This window comes from Sceloporus undulatus, chromosome 1 (assembly GCF_019175285.1).
Source record: "Sceloporus undulatus isolate JIND9_A2432 ecotype Alabama chromosome 1, SceUnd_v1.1, whole genome shotgun sequence".
Lineage (NCBI taxonomy): Eukaryota > Metazoa > Chordata > Lepidosauria > Squamata > Phrynosomatidae > Sceloporus > Sceloporus undulatus.
In genome coordinates, this window is record NC_056522.1 from 180656610 (window position 1) to 180681031 (window position 24422).

At 40.0% G+C, this 24422-nt stretch overlaps 1 protein-coding gene across 1 annotated transcript in view; it reads right to left on the bottom strand.

Annotated features, from left to right (window-relative positions):
* Positions 1-24422, bottom strand: part of MACROD2 (mono-ADP ribosylhydrolase 2) — a 1190526-nt gene that overhangs the window by 4913 nt on the left and 1161191 nt on the right. The window contains exon 17 of the mRNA XM_042468449.1: positions 13301-13384. Within this exon, the coding sequence (XP_042324383.1) occupies positions 13301-13384 (84 nt within the window). The remainder of the gene's footprint in view (positions 1-13300; positions 13385-24422) is intronic.

The following is a 24422-nucleotide window of genomic DNA, read 5'->3' on the forward strand; positions in this document are numbered from 1 at the left end:
CTGGTAAAAGTCATGTAACAAAGACACTCTTTGCTATCCTTTTTCACTCCCAGACTTTAAGCCATCGTGAACTATTGCATTTAATTATGTGAACGTTAGGGAGAACTCATGATTATTTCTGCAAATCATTGCAGGCTGATTAAAAGGTGAGCCCTGTACCCAAAGTATTATTTAGCAGCAGTTAATTAATCTTGGATTACCTAGAATTTTCTGTGCAGCATATTGTAAACCCCATGTACCCCTTTTTATGAGCTTCATATGAGCTGAAAGAATTTTATTATATGTCAGTGAAAAACTGAAAAAGTCACTAGCCCATTATACATTTCAAGCCAAGTTTGAGTCTCTTCCTGCTTTTTATTTTTTAAAGTTTTCTGGGAGTGCAATGAGTTAAACATCACACAACGATTATAAATATTAATTAGAAGAGAGATTTTAAGTGGTCTATCCAATTAGTAGCTGCTTAAAATTTCTCTGGTCCAGATAAAAGCATTTTAATCAGATGAGGTGATAACATCAAACTCTGTAAAAGGTCTGGAATGAAAGGGATGCTTTGTTCTGACATTATCCAATCTCCTTGAGCTCTTCTTTGCATCCCAATCAGATATGCAAGCATACCTATTGGGGTGAGAGAAGTCCTTCATCTCCCCCGCCCCACCACTGCAGACTTCACAATTTCTGTGCCATTCCATGATCTTTTATTATAATCAAAGTAATTATACTGCTTCGTTTCAGTTAAGTGTTTCACTTGACTGAACGTATATAAAATTTATTATTTGTGAGCATGAACATGATATCTGCGCCACCCTAGCTTTTAGGCCTTAACATGGCAATTCTATACGAGCTTATTAGGAAGTAAATCTCATTGAACAGTGAGACTTACTGTTGAGTAGACATAGATAAGATTGCACTATAAGCTAATTTTCAGTTTCAGCATAGCAAAGGGGAGAGCCAGCATGGCCTAGTGGCTTGAGTTTTAAGATTATGCAATTTATCTGACTGCTCCCCAATGGGATACAGTCAGGTTGTGGGATGCAGTCAGGAATTACCACATGGAAAATGCTGCCAATGCCACCGGGCGACTGTATCCCGGTTGAATCCCAGCTTCCAGCCATGCTCAGCTGGACCGGTGGCATCAGTGGCATTTTCCATGCGATAATTCCCAATTGCATCCTGCAGCCCGACTGTATCCCGTTGGGGAGCAGTCGGGTTAAAGGTCAGTGCAGTAAGCTCCTATGACTCTGGAGATCAGGATTCGATTTCCAGCTCGGCCAAGAAACCCACTGGGTGACCTTGGGGAAGTCACATACTCTCAGCCTCAGGGGAAGGCAATGGCAAGCTCCCTCTGAATACGTCATGCCAAGAAAACCCCATGATAGGTTCACCTTAGGGTTCCCACAGGTTGGAAATGACTTGAAGGCACACAGCAATAGCAATGGGAAATAAATTATGACTGGGATTCAGTATTGTAACCTAGAATTAGGGATCTATAATCTACCTTAGGATCCAGCAGCTGGTTCAGACAAAGGAAGTTGATTCCATTTCAAATTGGGGTGCAAGGAGCATGATATTTCCCCTCCTGTCACACATGTTACAGCTTTGCTTGCTGGTGGAAGAGGGTTGGAAATATCCTCTCCCTGCTCTCTGATGGGAAGCTGAGTAGACCTCTTTCACTCAGTTTGGTTGCTAGCTCTTAAGGCAGGCTAGGGAGTGGGGGCTGTGCAGACAGCCTCGAAGAAGCAGTCTCCAGCTGCTCCTTTTACAGCCAGATTGGGGCTGCAGCAACCACACACTGTGATCCCTATCTGGCCTTTGCAAGGTGCAAAAGGGAGCTTCAAAAAGCGCCTCCTTTTTGCACCCTGCAAAGGGCGTGATAGCTGTGGTGCCGTGGCTTTACGGTGCTCCAGTGCTGCATCATGCGGATGCAGAACCAGAGGAGCACTGTGATGCTACACACCATGTGGAGTGGTGCGTGGCATCACGCCACCCTGAGGACGGAGCTGGGGCATGCATCATGTGGACACCACACCCCGACTCCTCCCCCAAGCCAGCCTTTAAAGCCGATCTGCACAGCCCCCTAGATTTACATATGTAAGTAAGTAGCCAATGTAGAAAATGCACAAATAGTTACAATCTCTGTCAACTGAAGTAAAGTTCAGTGATGTGTGCAGTCCACAAGAGCCCCAAATCCATGAATAGCTAACAGTTAAGAGACAGAAGTAGGGCAAACCTTGAGTGATTGCTCCTATTTTGAGGGTGTTAGAGATTTTAGTTTTATTGGGAAATATTAACAAATAACAGGTCTCTCTCTCATTATGTTTGGTGCTATTATACCTGTCACTTGTGAATTCCATTTAATACCTCCTAAGTCTTGTACGTCTATGGAACAGACATTCAGTTCACTACCATATGTTACCATTTATATCATAAATGGAAATCATATACATATATGGGGGTGTGTGATATAGAATCTCTTTAGATTTTCCTACTCAGTAGAGGTCATAGCCTTTCAAATTATTTATAAAATGGCACACATGTGGCAGCTTTATTTTTAGTATATAAATGCAGAGAGAGATTGTGCGGGTGAGAACGAGGCAGTGAAACTGAAAAGGAGGATGTCAATGCAATGCTTTAATAGTTACAGTGTGGGTGCAACCCCCTCCCCTTGTTTTTGCTTGTTTTTGCTTGACAACTTTTTAAATGGAGGCCAGAACATATTCCATTTCTCTCCCATCTGCAGCACTGCAGCACACTGTCAACACACTGACAAGGACAAAAAAGGTACACACGGTAATACGACTCTTTAAAGTTTCTGTGACAGAGCCGCCACTGTTATAAAGCTTCTACATTTAGTTTATAGACACATGAAATCCCATTATGTGTGTAAGTAACACATTTGGGTGGTGTATGATATTGGTATCTTGTAATAAGCAGTATGAAAGGGAGGGAGACAGGGAGACATTTGTGTCTCTGCACTACCCATCTTCTGCAAGGACCTCAACAATGCATTTTATAATTAAGCTATGACAGGGATTTGCTTTCTCTCAGCCAGACACAGGTTTTGTTCTGTCTAGGAATCAGGCTGTCCATGCCTATGCTTATGGTTTTTTGTCGTTTCTTACATTTCATTTGCAACCACCCTCTGCATATCCTTCAGTTTCCATAAAGGCAGACGGTTCAAAAAGCAAGGCATAGCCAAGGGCATAAAATGCTCATGAGGCACACACATTGTTCCCAAAATACAAAGTTAAGAGACAAACAAAATATTTTTATTCACATACTACAGTGGACCCTTGTATTATGCTGGGGTTTGGTTCCAAGATCCCCCGTGGATAACAAAATCCATGGATGCTCAAGTCCCATTAAATATAATAACATAGCAAAATGGAGCCCCTTATAAAAAATGGCAAATCAAGGTTTGATATTTGAAATGTATACTTTTTTTGAACATTTTCAAACCGCGGATGCTTGAATCCATGTATAAGAAGAGCCAACTATATATCAAGTAGGAGGGACGTCTGAATGTAGATGTCAAGGGGGGTCAAAAAGATGAAAAGTTTGAGAACCACTGTTCTAGCTGGTATAATTTGCTTATCACTACGCTATAATGCAAAATGTTTCATCCCCCTCTTCTGGAATTCCTCCTATTTCTACCACTGGGATTTTGGAAATACACATCACATGCACTATGGTCAGCTAAAGTGTTTTAAATATTTTGATATGGCTGTCAAGTTAGTGGGTTTTTAAAATTTTGTATTACATATTGGCCAAAATCCAACACAGCAGTGCATAATGAAAAAGTTTCTGCTTGGGGAACTCCCTTGTCACCAGCCCCAAGACTCAACATTTCACTATTCCATGGCTGGTGGAGAGCTGTAAGGGACTGAAGAAGTATCAGACTATGTTCTCATAGACAGGCGCAAACTAAGGACATTTTCTATCATGACCTGTTCAGAGGTCTCAGGAGAGGATGTTATTAGTCTGTGCCTGGCTACTGGAACATAGCAAGAGGTTTCACTGATCTACCTTCATTTTCTACCAGCAATATAATGTCCACTGTAATATGTAATAATCACAATGATATGGTGGGTCTCAGGGACAGGGGAAAGGAAGAGACTATCAACCTCTGCAACAATTTAAAAATATATACGCATATATAAGGTGAAATTATACTTGTGTATATCACTAACAGAAGGCTAGCCACTGTTTTAAGTATATTTTGGGTTGATTTTACACTGTAAGTTGCCTTGGCTCCCATACTGGGAGAAATGCAGGATATAAATTAAGTAAATACATTTATTTAGCAGTGTCTGCCCATCAGTTTTGCCTATTGTTGTATAATGACACAATAGTTTGTATTGCACAGTGCATACTGTGTTGATCATATCCCTCTTAATCGCTCTCCCTCTTCTCATTTCTTATTTGGTACATTATAAATTCAGCGATGACTGCTTATCTCCCACAGTGCTTCCCTTGTAATAAGAAACTAAAAGGATTGGACACAGTAGTCACATATCTTCACACTGATTGAGGGTAAAAAAGTAGAATGTGCAGTGTTGCCAAGGCCAGTTTGCACAGGAGACATTATTCTCTCTATCGTATGAAGAAATGGAAGTGTGACATGCGTACTCCATGGACAGAATCAGCTAGTTTTCCACTCACCACAAACCCAGAAGGTACCTATACTTTACCCAAGTATAGAGTTTTTATTCATATAAATATTTCCTTCAACATCTAGAACTGAACATGTGGAGAACGCAACATCTTATGTGAATCTATATTTATCTACTGATTGAGTCGGCTGACTTCTATGTCTCCTGAATTTTAGAATTTATATCCCGAATTTTAGAATTTCAGAATGTAGGTAAAATCATACTTTTGTATGTATTTTCTTTCTTGTGAGTATGTCACCAGCTTCCATAGATACAAAACCTGCACAAATATTATACAGTATATGAATCAACTTTCATTTAAAAAGCAAACAAATAAAAGAAATTATGACTTACTTACAGATTAATTTTCTTTCTGGGATTCTGTAGGTACATCTGTATTTTCAACCTGACTATTCATTTCAACTAAAAATAAAGCAAGACAGTTATATTTCTGCACACCTCCCATGCAGCAGTACTGTTCTTAAAACATGTTTATAATATAGTATCAGGGCCTTAAAAGCCCTTGGTGATGTACTGTATTTCAAAACTGCAAGACGTGAAATGGATTCATTTGAACAGGTCAGATCCATATATACACTCTCACACCACAGAGCCCAGTTTAACTCCTGTGAGCCTAGGGTTCTTCAGCCCTGATCTAAAATACTCCCACTGATTAAATCTCTAAGTCACTATGGTGTCATTTCTCCATCAGGGCTATTTAGAAATTGCAAGGTTTTCTTTCCAGCCTTACAAGACTGGAATGATCCAGGAGCTGTATCACAGCAGGACTTGACAGGCAGCACAGTATTATCAAGTATGACTGGCAGGCCCAGTACATTCAGCCTGCAATTTACTCTATTTTGCATGATCTCTCTTCACTGTTCACCAAGGCTCATTTCTCATACCACCCTTCAGTATCCCAGAGCTTGGAAGTAACATGTTGAAAGAAATTTTGTGTTGTTTTAGTGAGGAGGGGCAACACTGTCACTTTACGGCATTTTTTTGCAAGAGTAAGGTAAAATCAGAGGTAGTAATATTAAATCATTATGTAACCACATGGTAATGTTAACTTATTACTCCCAAAAGACAATTTTTGAGGGGTCATTTGGAGGAGTTTTATATTTTTTTAAATGATTTTTTTGTTTAAGTTTGGCTAAAGTGTCACTTGTTAGAATCACGTTGCCAACAAATAATATTGGCTACTATAGGGCTGGTTTACACCAGCATATGTTTCTTTTAAAATGGTTGTAGATGGGAAGGAGGGTATTCACTAACAATTATCTCCTGGCAATTGCTGACCTCTTTCTGTCCTCTTTCCCAACTAGTAAACATCCATAGTGGTGGGGCTACAGGAGACATTATGGGAGAAGGGAATGAGGTGGAGTTCCATCTGACGGATCCTGGTCATCATCTTTAGTCATGAACTACAGCCAATGCATTTATTTGGCATGGGGGGAACTAATGTCAAGGCTAGCCATTTCAACAATATTTTGAAATCATGGTCAGTAGACATACATAGACATGTATGCAGTAGGTAACACAAATTGTCAATCACATAGATTACAGCTCTCCATACCAACATACAGTACTTCTATAGAGAGGCCACGATCCTTGATAGCACTGTCTAGGTGTAACTGGGGGTTCATCCTCCCTTCCCTGCCATGGTGTCCCTCCCCCCCTCCTTGGCCATGTAAAGGCAGGGAAAGAATGGGGCAGTCAGGCTGTGTTTGAGCAGCAGGCTGCAAGTAGATAATGATATCCCACCTCCACCCTCCAATCCTCCAGAAGATCCACAGGATACCCCCGCTTTGTGGGTCAAGATGCTGAAACACAGCTAGTCACTGTCTGGCAACCATGGGGGTGGGCACCTCAGCACCAGATTGGCATGAAAGCATTGTAAATGGAAGTGTTGATTACATCCATCTGCAAAAAACTAGTAAAAATATATGTAGGTGTAGTGGTTTACGTATTGGACTATGACTCTGAACAGGGATGTAGCCAATGGGGGGGGGGACCATGAAGTCCAGACCCCCCTTCCGTTAGATATAATGAATGGCGTGTGCTGCCACGCCGCTGTGCCCAAGCCCCATTATAATGGTGGCACTTAGTCTGGACCCACCCCACCCCCCTTTCCCAAAATCCTGGCTATGTCCCTGTTCTGAATATTTGATTCTCAACTCGGCCATAAAACTCATTGGGTGATCTTCAGCAAGTCACACTCTCTCTGCCTCAGAAGATGGCAATGACAAACCTCTAAACAAATCTTGCCAAGAAAGCCCCATGATAGGTTTGCCTTGGGGATCACCAGAAGCCATGCAAGAACAACAGCAAATCATGCCTCTGCATGTCATGATAACCCTGTTTAAATATTTGAAGGGATGTCATATTGAGGAGGGAGCAAGCTTGTTTTCTGCTGCTCCAGAGAACAGGACCCGGAACAATGGATGCAAGCTACAGGAAAAGAGATTCCACCTCAACATTAGGAGGAACTTCCTGACAGTGAGGGCTGTTCGACAGTGGAGCACACTCCCTCCAAGTGTGGTGGAGTCTCCTTCCTTGGAGGTCTTTAAGCAGAGGCTAGATGGCCATCTGTTGGGGATGCTTTGGTTTGGATTTCCTGCATAGCAGGGGGTTGGACTGGATGGCCCTTGCGGTCTCTTCCAACTCTATTATTCTATGATTCTATGATTCATCAACTGGATGCCAGCCAGAGAATTCCAAGGCATGGCTGTATACAGAAATTATAGATATATTCAAATAGGCAGGAGCAATGTGGTATTATCTCTGGTAATGAGCACAAGATGAACAATTCTTGTATTCTATCCAGTTAAGTGGGCAAAAAGAGATTGGCCTACACATAAGCTGCAACCACTCAATGATCTTTTCCCAACACTCGATAACCTTTTCCCAACAAGAAAGTGTAGATGAACATCATGTTAAGGAAAAAGCCACATGGGTTATACAGTAAGAGAAATAAAAGATGTATGTGAGAGTCAGAGTGACTCAGCAGAAGCCAATTGAGAACCACACAGGTGTGAATGGTAATACAATTAACAGGTCCAGAGTGCCAAGGACAAGAATTGCAAAGTGAATAATTGAACACACCTGACAATTGTTAAGTGGTCAAGGCTGAGATGATGAAATCATTAATTGTGGGATGAACAAGGAGAACCAATGGGAATGATGTACACGCCTACTGGGTGGAAACAGACCACAGTAGGTGGTACCATGATATGGCTATAATAATGACTATAGATCCCAATGCATTTTGTGGGTTGTAGTTGTGAGTAGTTGGATTGGAGAGTGAGGAGTTGAGTATTGTTTGGAGCTGTATATAGTAGAATAAAGTAGATCTTTTATATAAGACTACTGAGTTGTCTGGTGTCTTGGGTGAAGCTACAAGAACCAGCAGGACCCTGGTGAAGAAGGGTGAAGACTTCTGTGGAGGCAAGAGAGAGAAGGCTTGGAGAGTTTGTCGGGGTCTTCAGCCTGTTCTCTGCAACTCTTGCAAAGATATAACAACTGGCCAAAACTGGTCAGCGTGGTGCACAACCAGGTGGTGAGTTCCAGGCCAGGTGAAGAGCCACAACTCCCATCATCCCTGACACATCACAGGTTTGAATCCTATTTTTATTCCCACCTAGATGATTAGATGCATTGAATCAGTGGGGTTTACTTATATATTGGCTCACCATACAGCAATTGATTCAATAAGTCTGCTCCTTTGGGACTGAACAATAGGATTGCAAAATGGGAGTTCTATGGCTCTTGCTAAGAAATTATGGTTGTCCAGGGCATTGTTCTAAAGGAAGAAATTAGCTATTTCCAGCAGCTGTGGACTTGCTAAAAGGGGATTAGTGAGTTTTTCTACGTACCAGAAGAAACTGACCTTAACACAGGGCTATTAAAATCTGATTTTGTAATCACACCAAAGTTTGGTTCCACTCCTGAATTGTCTGAGCTTGTACCTGTGGCTACTTTCCCCATATTTGTCAAGCAGGCAGAAAGGGAATTAAATTAAAATTAGTTTGGGGATGGTCTTTGTATAATATACAGGCTCTTTTTAATCATACTCTGTTCATACTGTCTCACCATAATGCATATTGTTCAAATTTTGTGAAAGCAACAGACCCAGTTATCATCTTACAGTTATTTATCATTAGAAAGAGCCAGAGTAGATTTAAGAGCAAAGATTGAGCTTTCTGTATGAGGACAGAACATATGGTCTCTGAGATATTAGCACTATTGAATGTAATTCCTCAATTTTTCGTCTGAACTGTTTCAAAAGCATTGAATGAGACCTTTTATAAACCTTTGTAAACTCTTTACACATGTTCCTACAGTAGTACTGTACTAACTCTCTGGACAAAGCTCTTTCTATTGCTGATACTGGGCACTTCCCTACAAATTTCTTGAGTGAAAGGTTTGAAATCACCTGAATGACAGTTGCACCTGAATGGAAGTTTTGAAAAAGAAAGAAGGGAAAAAAAATTAAAATATGCTGGGCATATGCTATGAAGCATGTCTGCTTTTGATTCATGGTTGTTTATATCAATGTACCTCCACAGACTCTGTTGGATTGCTTGTGAATTATTGATTTATATTCTGCTTCCACACTTGTGTGGCTGTGATGGAAAACCACATATTGGAGTTGCACAGAGTTTATTCAGGGTTTAAATTACACTGTACCCATTGTAGTTATACAAAAGAAAAAAAAGGCTAGTGTCAAAGCAGTCCAGAAAAAATACCAAATGTTCCTCCTTTACGAATTAAATCTAGGATATGCTTAGATATAAAATTTGTTGTGGAGGATGATTACCTAACTCTGGATGTTAATGTTCTGTCCAATTTACTTTTCTATGCCATTTAAGTCTACATCTCTGTGCTGTCATGATAAAGAGGACTTCTCTGGTAATCAACCATTTATCTTTACCCTTCAACAGATAGCTGTCCCTAAGCTCAACAATATTTCCTGGGACATTTTAAATACAGCTCAAGGATTTTTTTTCTTTACTGACTCATATATAGGGCATTATAATAAATAACAGAATCATATATTAAAGTTCTGCTTAGAGTCATTTTGATTACTATGCTTAAAAACCTTATCAACCATGCCATTTACCAGTAAGCTCCTAAGGCTGCTCTAAAAGTGTGTAAGGAGTTCAAAATAATACAGGATTTTAAAAAAAAGAAAGGCCATCCTTCTCAAAACTTTCTTCTTATTTGGTTTTCCAAGGTGTTTTTGTTTTGTTTTGTTTTTTAAAGCAGGCTTGGTTTAAAAGAATTACTGGCATCGTTCAGTCTTGAACAGAACCAACATTACTACTGTTAAATGTCCTCTGGTAGACTCTAGGCTTGTATTAAGGGATATTATTATTATTATTATTATTATTATTATTATTATTATTATTATTATTATCTTATATCCCTCCTTTCTCCCAATAAAGGCCGCTTTATATAGTAGGAGCCATTGGCTTTTTTGCAGAAACATATTCAAAACTGAAAACCCAACTAGTAAATAAAGTTGCCACTTTTCTTCTCCTGTATGAATTTTAACATCATTGTCAGATGAAGAAGCCAGTGAACTATCAAAAGCTTGCATGATATATTTTGTGCATTTTGGTTGGTCAATAAACATTTTGTGGATTTTGTTATATTTTTGCTACATGATTAATGCAGCTACTCTTAAGTATGTCAGCTAATAAAAGCTGAGGCTGGCTGTATTGGTGGAGGTTAAGGAACACAGAGGGTTGCAGAGAAAGGGGCATATTCAAAGGGAAACCAGAGGAGCTATGGACCCCTTCAAGTCTGCCTTTCAGAGGGGTTCAGGGAAGTGATGTTGTATTAAAAGTCTGAAAAGCTGGCTATCACTTTGTTTGACTGGATTTGATATGAGACCCTATTGTAAAGCAATGCACATAGCCAACCCCAGAAAACACAAAAACTGAGGAATAGAGCAAGGGATTGCAAAAGTTTTAAGGCATCTAGGCAGAGAAAAGTCTACAATTAAAAATGTTTCAGTCTGAAATTTTAAAGAGTTGTCCAGGGGGCCAGATCTGTTTTGGAGTGGGGGTTCAACACCTTAGACAGCTGAGATTCATTTTAAAACCCCACCCCACCCCAGAGCAACCATTTGCCTCCCAGGCCTACAGGTGGGAGAGGATTTGGGTCACTTGATAAAAATGAGAGAGAAGAGGCAGAGATGGAAGGCCTGGAAACAGATTGGGGGTTGGTGTGGCTTAAAAAAGGAGACAAAGGAACGATATGGGCTGGCACTTTGTGCCGGCCTGTGGGCAGAGTCACGGAGTAGCATCTGCACACTCGATGCCATGATCATGCCCCCGTGGTGCCATTTTGGCATGCGCCCATTTACATGGGTGTGCCATGATGATGGCACTGTGGCATGGTGCCCAAATGGTGCAGTGCGGAAGGGATGTCATCATGGCACGCCACCATCCCTATGACGCCCCTTCCAGGATGCTGAAAAGAAGCTGCTTTTCATGGCTTTTTTTTGTGTCCCCCGGCCCCAATCTGGGGCAAAAAGGAGTGGTTGCATGCTGCCCATCTGTATAGCTCCAAAGTAGGCATAAGGAAATGTAGGGGCCTATGAGGATTTGAAAAAGCAAGGCAGCAAGGGACAGACTCTCAGTCATGTTTGCTGCTGCTGCTCCTCCTCCTCCTCCTCCTCCTCCTTCTTCTATTATTATTATTATTATTGTTGTTGTTATTATTATTATTATTATTATTATTATCTTAAATCCCATCTTTCTCCCAACATAGAGACTCAAAGCACTTAACAGCAAACACTAAGGCTGAGATTCTGAACCAGGATATGTATCTTTGGCATGATCTATTAAAGGTCTTGTGGTGTAACCACTCAAACCCCACCTCTGCAGCTTGGCAGCCCCCCTCCCCTGATATCCTTTTTCTTGCTGGGGGAGAGCTGGAGGAGCAGCAGGAAATGGTCCATTGTGACAGGCATTCTCTTGGATCTCTGGTGGTCTTGAAGAATCATGGAACTGCTGTAGGAAAACATCTGGATGACACTCTGCTACTTATCTTACTCTCCACTAACAGGGAAATGGCCATTGTGGGAGCTGGCAGATGGAAAATGTAGGTTTGGCGGAGTGGGTTTTGGTCACTGCACAACTGGAGCAGATTTCCAAGCTCTGCAATGGCCTCCCCCCACCCCAGGGTTCCTGTGGCATAAATTGGATTTACTATCTTTAGTGCAACCTTGTACCATCCTACCAGGCTGCCAGCCTAGTTGTGAACAATGGTACCAGACTTTATATGTCCCCCTGCCCTAACCTTGGAAATTGTAGCTTTGCATTTGCAGTGCAAAAGTGGGCAAGACAAAGAGCTCTAAGGCTATATCTCCCTACACTGGAGCTATATCCCTCTACATGGTCAAAGGGTATGGCCTCTGCCTGCATTGACATCCCTGAAGACCATCTTAACTGATAACACAAGTATCTGATAGCAGAAGTAACATTTGAGACAATTGTTAGCTAGACCAGTCTCATTCCAAAATACTTTCTATAAACTTGGATGCTACCTTTGCCACACAGCAAAAGATCAGTCCACCTAGACTTATAGGTATTTATGATGCACAGAGTGTATCACCACACACCACAGACAAAACAACAGCCCAAAGGTGTTTGCAATGAGCTAACAGAATTGAAAGCGTGTCTCTGACACTGAGATATATATGGTTAGCAGAAAGATACAATAACATTTCTTAAATTCAAAGGAAGCAAATTTTAGTCTTTATCTTCAAGTACTGGCAGATTTACTTTCAACGCGCACCAGAGAAAGGAAGGAGAAACAGAGGAAAAGGCATGAAATGCTTTTATGTGTTGGTATATATTTTTTTCTCTACAGCTGGGTTTTTCATTAGGATGTCATTCATGGCATGGACATGATGGTCACAAACCTATGCATGGCTGCTCATGCCTCTATGTCCCATTGACATTTCACTTGCATTACTGATAGCAAAACACCATTCTTTGTATGTGTCCACAATGCAGAAATAAAGCAGCTTGACACTACTTTAACTGCCATGACTCTATCCTACAGAATCTCGAGATTTGTAGTTTGGTGATGTGGCAGAGTTATTTGACAAACCAAGATGAATACCCACCAAATTACAAATCCCAGGATTCCACAGGATAGAGCCATGACAGTTTAAATGGTGTCAAACTGTTTTATTTCTACAGTGTGGATACATCCCTTGTGGCTAGCAGTTAGTGCTGCCAGATCCTTGCATAAGCATAACAAAATCATAGAATCATAGAGTTGGAAGAGACCACAAGGGCCATCCAGTCCAACCCCTGCCATGCAGGAAATCACAATCAAAGCATCCCTGACAGATGGCCATCAGGCAGGTGTCCTGTGCATTTCATTTTTCTGCCCTATGTGCAGTACCCTACATTTCTCTGAGTTGAATTTCATTTTGTTAGCTTTGGTCAAGCTTTCTAGTTTATTCAGGCCATTTTTAATTTTGATCCTGTCCTCTGAGGTATTAGCTACTCCGCCTAATTTGGTCATCCGCAAATTTGATAATTTGATAACATTGGACTATAGTATAGTTTCCACTAATTTAAATGTGCTGTTTATATTAAGACAGAAAAAACTCTGTGGAAGCTTACCATCGTTACTGGAAATGTTCTCTGTATCGCCTTCAGTTTGTTCTGGCTCTGCAGTCTGCTTTCCTCTCCCTTGGTCTGCTCCTTCTGAAATGACAAAGAAGAGACAAATCAGGCACAGAGTTTAGTTAATGTGCCACTGATGGGCTCTAAACATCCATTACTGTATCTTCTTAACATCAGACTCAGCTTTATCAATACTACTGTTATGATAATAGAAGTCACTGAACAAAAGGGTTGCCATGAAACTGGATCAAGAGGAAAGCATGTGTTTTTGTGGATTTTTAAAAAAAACGACTTCAAAAGCAATTTGTGCTCCTTTGTACAAGGGATGGATAAAACTTAAATCAAGGCCTGACATGGTCCAGTTATTCCTGCAGGATCTTCTCTTTGTAAAATACACTTAGGGATGGGAAATCTAATCACATTTTGAAAGCTTTCCTCTAGTGATCATAGTTAAAATGGATGCTCTTGACAAGTATGCACACTGAACAGTCACACACAACCTAGAATTTCAATTTAGGGAAATATCTGGTAGGCACTCCAGGGTTTTTTTTCCTCTTGTGCTTCAGGCTTTGCTGAGTACCTTTGATTGAAACTCCCAAGAAAGCTAGAAATGAAGCGCTGTAAGAAAAGCACCCCTTTCCCTGTTTCATACTCTGCCCCCCCCTTGATTGCTGCCATTTAGGATTTCTGAGAACAATTGTTAGCTAGTTTCCATGATGGTACTTCCATATTTTGTGGCAAATATGATGCCAGTTGTGTCTACCCTGCAGGCGAGCTATAGAAATCAAGCAATTGGTTGCTAAGCAATCTACAGAATTTAGAGGGGGGGGGGAATGAGAGAGAGAGAGAGAAATGGCTGCATGGACTGAACATTTCTAAATGTAACATTTTACACACAAATCATTCATCTTTCTTATAGCCGGGATAGAAAAAGAGCAGAAAGTCACCCAACTCCTGGCACCAAGCTAGATAAGGAGAAGCTCAGGGGAGATGGCAGAGAAGAGGAGAGGCATGAGATGGAAAACTTACACACAGACACACTTTACCGTCGTCAAAAAAGAACACACACTCATCTCACCCAAGACGTCAAGTGGTTCTCCCATCTACAACCCTATGAAGTAGCCCGATACATGATGTAATCCAGAGAGTTTCATGGCTGAGAAAGTACTGTTGTGGCACATCTACTACATCACACATTTAAAGCTAAGCCATAAGGTTTCAGATTAAAGCAATCATATTACTGGTTCTCTTCCAGTAATTCAACTGGTGTGTGTGTACACACATACAGAACAAAAAAGTCCTCATTGACCAGGAAGACATTATTTTAGTGCTAAACTCAGATGAGTCCCCCCCCCATTTTGAAATGTATCTTCCCCAACTATTCAACCCCATATAAACATCCTTGTTTTTATACTATCCTGGTCAGTGAACTCTTGAAATGACAACTTCTCGTGCATGTTAAAAATTGCAAGACTTCTCTTGGGACTTTTGGGGAGCAAAGAAGCCTTCCCTTGGCATTTGCGAGATACCAGTGGGCCTAAACTTTCCAAGCACTTTATTCATCACTGTCGTTCACACTTGAAAGATAAAACTATGTCATGCCAGTGTTGAATCATCTGCATATTTTCTGAAGGTTTTGTCAAATCTCAAGGGGCACTGTGTACATTTAAAATAATCCATTGAGGTTTTTTTTAATGAAAGCCACTGAATAACTTGGATTAGTAAAAATCAACCATTAATTGGTTATAAGCTGTAAGTTCTAGTTTTCTTTATACATTATTAAAAGCCCAAGAAAGGAATACATTGAAGTATTTTTAAAAAATAATAATTTTGCAGTGGGGGGGGATGTTTAGACACACGTTTGCTACTGAGGCTCTCTCAAATATCTAACACATTTGTTTGAAGGGTATATGATAAATAGCCATGCCATATCCTTCCCTGCCTGACATGTGATGTCTCACAGATCTGCCATTGCCTTCTCTGAAATGCTGTGTGTTAACCAGGCAAACTTGGCATGATGTGACAGATAGTGCCTCAACTTCCAAATTTTGATAGCATTCAGGGATAGTGAGGCATGCTGATATTTTCAGTCTCTAAAGAAGCTCGGGTGAAGATCTTAAACATTGCTTCAAGATTGCCCATTAGCAAGTCAGCATGCCTAGCTTCTGTGAATTAAATAAAGTGTTCTTCCCCTTCAAATGCTCTACATGTTGGGGTAGGTAAGTGCAGCAGATTCAGGGACCAGCTTTCTGCCCTTGGCACTCTTCAGGGGGTGTACAGACTACCAAAAAGGCAAATAAATGGGAGGAAATCAAATTGGCTGGGAATCTACTTGCAGTTTTGAAAAATGAGTATCTTAGGGGTGTTTGCGCATGGAGACTCTGTAAGTTATTTAAAGAAGAATGAACTATTTAAAAGCAATTTTCTTTCACAGGGGCTGCAGAAAAGCATGCGCTTGGAGTGTTGGACTATGACTCTAGAGACCACGGTTCGATTCTCTGCTCGGCCCTAAAACTCACTAGGGAGTTTATCACACTAGTGAGAGCCTGCAGGAAAACAGGATTTAAATGAGAGTTAAATTAGAGAAAACCTGGAAATTCCCAAAGTTGATCAGACGACATCACTGTTAATGTGAAATAACACGAATTTAAACTGAAGTTAAACTGGAGAAAAACAGAAGCTTTTTACTTTCAGGAAATTCTAAAAGTAAAAAAAGTGGCGTGTTTCTCCACTTTAACTTCGGTTTAACTTCGCGTCATTTCACTTTAGCAGCAATTTGGTGTGATAAATGTCCTGAATTTGCGGGTTTTGTTTAAATTCAATTTAACTCTCATTTTCATCCCGTTTTTCCATGGGATCTTGCTAGTGTGATAAAGCTCTAGGTGATCTTGGGCAAGTCACACACATTCAGTCTCAGGAAAAGGCAATGGCAAACCTCCTCTGAACAGCTTTTGCCAAGAAAACACCAAAATAGCTTTGCCTTAGGGTTGCCATAAGTTGTAAATGACTTGAAGGCACACAACAGCAAAACAAACAAAAAAGTATGGTCTAGAAAGTCTGGAAGGACTGAGGGCCACAAAATCAATTTCCTATTCCTGCTATATGTGCAACAAATAACACTAGTGCACAGTAGAACCAATGTTCTAAAGTTGTGGACATAGGGATTTTGCTATTAGTCACAGTAAGGAAACTATGTCTGGCAGAGCGGCATCATGCCAGTGTACCTACTATGTAAAAATATTCTGATTATCACATCAGTGAGGTTATTGATCCAATGTGATAACTGGAATCCAGCATTTTTTACATCAGCTCACTCTCTTCCCTATTTCTTTGCCCTTCAAACAGGAGATAGAGCGGATGGGGTACTCCAGAAAGAAAACACATTTCTGCCAACCTGCTATTTCCTATCTAGGAGAGAAGGTATATACACAAATGTGCTTCCCACCATTCTCCCAACATCTCATAGCTTTCACAGCTTCAGACTCTAGGAGGACACGCTACATCTCTCTCCAAATAACCTTTTCCTCCCTTCATCTGTGTTTCCAGAAGCATGGTGCATGGTGTTTTGGGTTTTTTTTAAACAAAATGTACATTGTTGAGGAAATACTGTGAATAGGTATACTACAGCTATCATTTGTGTACATAAAAGCACAGCTTCTTTCTGTCTAGCTGTGTGCAGAAGATAGTTCCATGGCTGTTTGTTTCAGTGACAAAGGGTTCAGCAGCCTTTGCGCTAGTAAGGTATTGTACAGCTAACATAAGTCAATTGAGAATGGCATTTGACAACTTAAAAAAAAATCTCTCTCATTTTCTCGGTTGCCTCTGATGCCCAATGACTTCCTTATGAGTTTTCTGAATGCTTTGGATAGTTCCTACACTTACTTTCCCTCCATATAGGAAGCCTTATTATGCAACTGCTCTGCCAAGGACCCCATTCTCCAAACATACACGAAGCCTAGGATGGCATGCCTCTGGAGAGCCTTCCTCTTTTCTCCTATCCTCCATGATGGCAATAATACAAAATGGCTGTGCGAGAGCCACAGACAAAAGGAAAACTCAAGACAAATTATCCATCTGCATTGTTATTTGTAACAGGCATCACAAAGAAATGCAATTTACATTGTGAATGACAAGACACCATTATGAGAAGCAGTACAGGGAATTGGGAATTCCACTCTGGAGAAGTTAAAAGGCGAATTCCATGCTAAATCATGCTTCATTGTGCTGCTATGGGCAACAAGTGAAGGAGGCTCAATCCATTAGATCAGCAGGCTTTCCATAACATTGAAGCTCTGTTTATATAAATCTTCATTTTGTTCAGGCTACCTTGGTGCATGTGAGCACGTGCATGTCTTCAGAAGAGGAAAATAGCAGCATTCATTATACTGACACGCATGTGAAACAGGTATTATCCCAAAAGCACTTCTGTCCTGCTGTGCAATAAAACTGAGTGCCACAAAGAAATGAATCTATTTCCCATAAACAGCAGAATTGGATCAAAACAAGTAGCTTTTTTGCAAAGATTTAGTTCAAAAGCTGTTCTCCCACCCCCACCCAAACCCCCAACCCTCCCACCCACTGCCTTCAATCTTGATTGCTCCTGGCTGGAACACAAACAAGATGCACATCTCAGGGCCTTCCTAGTAGGAGATGAGAAACCAGAATACAGTTTGCAAGATACCGCTTTCAATTACCATTTCCAATTGTGTTACTGCCAGGCTTGATTATCATAAAGCTTCATAGGTGGGGGATATATCTAGAGAATCGGTACTCAAAGTGGAGCCATGTAATACAGGGAGAAGGAGGATAATGTACAAAATTGCCTCCGGATAGATTTTCCAATAAAACATGCAAAATTTCCCCAAGAAGGTAGGATAGCTATACTTTATTTTTAAAAGGCATTTGAATACCTTCTATTCTGTCTCTCTCTAACACAGACTGAAATTAAATGCATAATAACATTAATCTTTTTTTTTAAAATGAAATCGCATACATTAGATTTCATTTGAACCTTCTGTTCCAGGAGACTACAAGTACATTTCAACTGTCTATAAATAGGACTCTAATTTTTTTCCTTCCCTTCCTGAATTTGTATTAAATTGTTTTATTTGTAATACTGCACAATCTCTTATTTCTGTCTGTAATAGAAACGCCCTATATGTATACACTCTGTACAATAAACATTTAGAAATGAAAATCTTGAATAAAATGGCGCACTCGTGAAGTAAGTGATGCGCAGCAACGTCTATATATTTTTACCCTCTTCTGCATATTTTAAAATATTTTTATTGTTAACGTGTTCACCTTTGAAAATATGCAAACATGACTTTAATTATACAGCCTTGATATATTAAAGACAAGTGCATGCATTAACTTTCTAAATGACATTAAGGTCAATAAATAAGTGTGAATTCCTCCTTACTGAATACAATTATGACGCACGACAAAGATGTGACATTTGGTGCTAACCAAAGAAAATATTCAGTTATACTTTACTTAATCAACCAATATGTTTTTATGAATGCAAACATTAAAATAGTAACTGGTTCTTATGCATTCTTTCCAACTGACAATAATGAGTATATGTGTGTTCCTGCAAGTCACTTGTCATCTTATGGTGACCCCATGGATTCCATAGGGGCTTCTTAGACAAACCACTCAGAGGTGGTTTTGCCAGTTCCTTCCTCTCCAGAAAATCTGAATGGAACACTTTTACAAAGAGCTGAAGGTACCTAGCAGAGACACTGCCCTCATGGTTGCTATTGGTTTAAGTTGCTATGATAACTTTGTAAATGGAACAATTATTAACTACTTATGAGAAACAGGGAAGGATCTGATTCTGAATTCCACTCTCCATATATAATTGTGATAGAATCTCCTATCCAAGTTGGCCCTGCAATTCTAAGCCTTGGGTTCCTAGAACTCCCCCTCTGCCTTTTTACCCTTAATACACTTTTTACTCTTAAAACTATTCCCTATGCACATACTATGTTCTTAGGTCCAGTATATCTGTGCAGAACAGAGTTCAAAAACAGTGTCCTAGAGAAGTGGTCTAAATCTAAATCTAACAGCATAGGGAATTAGATTTAGGAAGCAGAGGACCGGGAAATAATATGGGGAGCAGGCGTGACCTGGTCCTAGAATGGGTCTGAGTCTTAGGCATCAAGGTGACACTTATAATGGACAAGCATATTGACCCCTGAGTTCAGCATGGTAATCAGTGAGTGGTCCTTGTTATTAATTATTAAACTAGAACATCTGAACTGAGATATAGAAAATAGATGTGCCATCAAGTTAGTTGAATCTATGGGTTATGCTGTATACTGTAACACCCCAGTTTAAAACAAAGTAATACTTATCCTGAACTCTTTCCTCAGCTCTCTTCAAACCAAAGTCCATATTCAGAGCTTTTCCATTACTCTGTTCTTCACTGCCCCTATCTCTCTGTTTCTCTCATTCCATTCCTATCTGCTGCTGCTCCTATTCTGGCCCTACCAGACAGTTTGACAAGGCTCTGGTTTTATATTTTCCACACTAGATTCCACACTCTGGCCTCAGAGGCTGGCAGATTGCCTGGCTCTGCTCAGATTTGCGAGGCTCCTTTTTTTACACTAACTCCAACAAAAACAATATACTACTGAAGCCTCTTGGGGCACAATACCAGCCTAAGAATTTTTGTGCAAGTAGTTCTCTTTCTTGGAGGTTGCATAAATGTTATCCCTACTGCATCCAATTAGCAAGAACACACTTAGTACTCATTTCTTTTTTGACTTGGTGGGGTGGATTACCTAACTGACTGATGTTAAATGAATGAGCTGATGTTGTGGCACCTATTCCATAGACACCTGTGTGATTGTGGGATCCAGCATAACAACACTGGTGTATTTTTATGGTGTGCTAGACACATATAGGACGTACAATGGAATGACACCTTGCAGGTGCAAATGGGCACATTGAGAGAAACTTTCAATAGACATTTAATGGATCTCACTTGCTGATTGTAAAGAAGGATTTTTGTAGGAGTAAGAGTAAGGGGTTATACAGACTGGCACTTTGTGCCGGTCTATAGGTGGAGCCATGGCACAGTGTCCGCATGCTGGACGCTGTGACTCTGCCCCCATTGCGTCATGGTGCTGCGCGCCCTTCTAGATGGCATGTTGGCATCATAGCGTGACCCTGGCACTGCATTTAGATGATGACATGCCAAAAGGGCATCAGAACACCACGCCACTGCGGTTATAACCCCCTTCAGAGGGCACAAAAAAGGAGCATTTTTCCAGCTCCTTTTTGTGCTCTCTATAGGCCATTTCCCCCCAGCATCGATCTGGCCACTAAAGGCGCGGCTGGATGCCGCCCATCTGTACAGCCTCTAAGTTTACCAAAATTCCTGAAGGCAATGAACTGGCTTTGTTTAAAACTCAACCACATTCTAGCACAATCAAGAGAGGTCTAGTGAGTAATCTCAGCTCTACATGTCCTTTACATGGAAGAGACAAGAAAAATAAACAACTACATTTGAAACAAGGAGCCAGTGTGGCATAGTGACTCTGGAGTCCAGGGTTTGATTCCCAGCTCAGCCATGGAAACTCACTTGGTGACCTTGGCCAAGTTACACTCTCTCAGCCTCAGAAGAAGGCAAGTGCAAACCTCCTCTGAACAAATCTTGCTAAGAAAACCACATGATAGGTTTGGTTCACCTCAGAAACAACTTTAAGGCACATAGAATGCACGCTCATCGGAAACACCCGCATTCATTGGTTGTAGAGTGAAATCACAGGCTCTTCGTACTTGGCCTTCCTTTTTCCATATAGAGAAAGAGTACAGTGATAGAGGCTGTGTGCTGATTTGGATAATATGTAATTTAAGATAAGACCTGAAAATGTAAATAGTGGGTTTGTAAAGCATAAAATATAAAGCAGAAAGCTCTGTGTATTGTGGAATGTGAATGTGAATCTTTCTGTCTGTTAGTAAGGCACTGGCTAATTGTAAATATGCTGCCACCCCAATTATAAACAATGACAAATAAAGGAGAATTGACTTACAGTATACACTGTAAGTCATATTAAAAAATAATATTAAAAAAGTAAAGGGGATGCTCCCAAACTCGCCCTATGTGCATATTGTGTTCTTAGGTCCAGCAGTATTTGTATAGAACAGAAGCATAAACAGTGTCCTGGAGATGTAGTCTAACAGCATGGGAATTAGATTTATGGCATAGAAGACTGGTAAATAATATGGGGAGGAGATGTGACCTGGTCATTGAATGCATGGTGCATTGCCTGTTGCATATTTATAAGTTGCTCCACATTTGTGGGGACTTATTTTGAGGTTAGAAAAGTGAACCTATCTCATTAACTGCAATTCTTTCTATCTTCTCACCCTTGTTTTATATCGGGTTGTGAGAGTTTGTGAGGGATTTTGCATGGAAATTTGGGTGAAATTTTTAAAGTGTACTTTTCAGAATGTGCATAAGTATTTACACATGTTATCTAATTGGAATCTTTCTCCATTGACCAAAGTGTGTTTGGGTGCATTTTTTTGTAGTTCTGTATAATTTACTTGCTCACATATTAAAATGTAAACATAGCTTGTGTGCACTTGTGTGCACAATAAGCCTTGCAAAAGTGGTTATTCTTAAGCTGAGGTGCATTTGTTCTTGTAATGGGTCTTAAGAGGAATATAGAACCATCAGTTTCATGACCCAACAGATGCACTTTCAAGTGTCTTATGTAAGGATATAAATCTTCACTAATTGTGTTCAAGTGCAAGAATAAACAATTTCAAAGGTTTTCAATGTGCTAGGTGTGGGGGCAATAATTTTCTTACATTTTGTAATCTTTTTTTGACAATCGGAGATATTTTTGTGAAAATGTGTTTGTTCACAAAAGTTATCTTTAAATACATTATAAGCTAATAATCTAAGATTAGTCACAAATTTGACTGCTTGAAGTGCTAGAAGACGTGACCCTTCTGCCATTATTTCATTTGTTGTTCAAACAGTATTTGACAAAATTAATTGCCAGTTTATTTTTTTTTTATGGAATCTGGTAGGCTGCCAGAATTTCTGAAATGAATTTTGATTTTTTTAAACATGTCTCCTAGGTTGAAATGTGATACTTTCTGACTTTTATCATCTAAGGACAGGTATATGAAAGGCATTTGTTCCCCCTCCTCTGATATTTTCCTTATGTCTGGAACCATGTTCCACTAGGCAACATCTATCAATTTCTACATGTACACATGGAAAACATGAATATAACTTGTTGCTTGTTTTAGGTCAGAATATGTCTTACCACAGTTGATAAAAATAATGAATAGCTTTGGGTCCTTTTCTAACTATTCTGTTAATTGGTCTAAATATGAGGTTGTGTGTCTTGGTGCTAATAGTCCATCTGGGTTGTTCACCAACTGGCAGTTTCATTTGTATACAGAAGATATTACACATCAGGGTAGTGTGGTTCCTTGGGCTCATACTTAAATGATTTGACTGAATTGGCCTACATGGCTTGCTCAGATATCTCTGGAATTGGATAGGTGGGCTATTCTGGGTAAGGTTAGTATGCTTGGTATGAATGTTTTACTGTGAATATTGTATGTTCTCTAAAGTATCCCATTACATATACCTCAAGTCTACTTTCAGAAAAGCAATACTATATTTAAGAAATATATATGGGAGCCATTACCATTCTGTTTCTCACTCAGAGGGATGCACCTTTTGAAGGTGGGCTTAATTTTGCACTTTTTAGTTTGTATCATAAGACATATCTCCCGAATCATAGAAATAATGGGGAAACACAAACTGATATTTCTCCCTGAGCAATCTTGGAAACAAATGATTTGGAGCCTCTTCTTGGATATTTGGTTTTGTTATTTGAGGAAGAAAACATGAATGTAGATGTATTTTCAACTGTTTTAACAGCACCTGATTCTCATTTTTACTGCACCTGATGTGGCTACAGAGGGGAAGCTGATTCTGTTGGACTGCTGGAAGTCACAGCAATCCAAGGATCCCACCACATCATTGCAAGCACTAGAATATTATGTGCTTTAATTCTTATGGTCAGTGGTTCAAAACTCTATTTGCTGCAGATGGCCATTTCTTCTCTTCCCATTGATCTACAAAACTGTGACTTCACTGTTAATAAGAGAAAGCCACTGAATGGAAAGACCTGCTACTACTCACATGAAAAACCAAATTTGTCACCTACTAGAAATAAATGATAAAGTCATTCTAACCCCAGCTATAGTGACTTGTCTTCCTGCCAAGGATAGTTTCTATTCTTTTACAATGGTGGTCAGGCAGAATTGAAGGATATACTTTTTGAGTCATGTGTAGATGCTTGACATACATTGTTTGCTGCAGAGTTTCGAGCAAAATGAAAATGCATGAAGACTCAGTTTTGGAAGTTTTCTATGAAACAACAGTGATAACACTTGGCTTGACTTCCTGGATACATTCTGTAGGCAGATGTCAGATTCTATCATTCTAATTCTTGTTGCACTGCCTATATAGCTGTTATCAGCCTTCTTTTAGCAGGTACTATGAGCTCTGGGGCAATGCAGCACTTTTCTTCCCTAGGATGAATGAGCAAATGGCTTCTTATTAGCATTCTTATTAGCCTATGAAAGAACTTCTAAGAGGGAAAAATGAGCATATATTTTGCATATGGCCACTGAATGTAGCTTCATTATCGACAAAAAGTTTCAGTATGCTAATTGGGAATGTTTTACCTTGATCAAAAACCTGACATTTAAGTAGAATGGGATGAAATAGAAAAGCATAGGATGAAGATTTGAAAGGAATTTGAACCTGCCACGACATAAGCTTCTATGTCTCTGGATCTGTTAAGTGCTGGCTTTTGGAGCCAAGCATAGTTTGCCAAGAACAGACATTCATTAAAAAAAAAAAAGGGCAGCCCTTTATTTTTTAATTAGAATGTTAACTCTCTTGGAGCTGAATATGTCTCTTAGGAGGCTTGGCTTGATCACTCTGTAAGATGACATAAGTTAGACTTGTTTAAATCTTTAGATCTGAAAGAATTGTTCACCTTGGGTTAGGGTCAGGCACTAAAGCATGGGGAAACCGTTAACAAATGGCAGTCAGTGTTTTCATTTAATC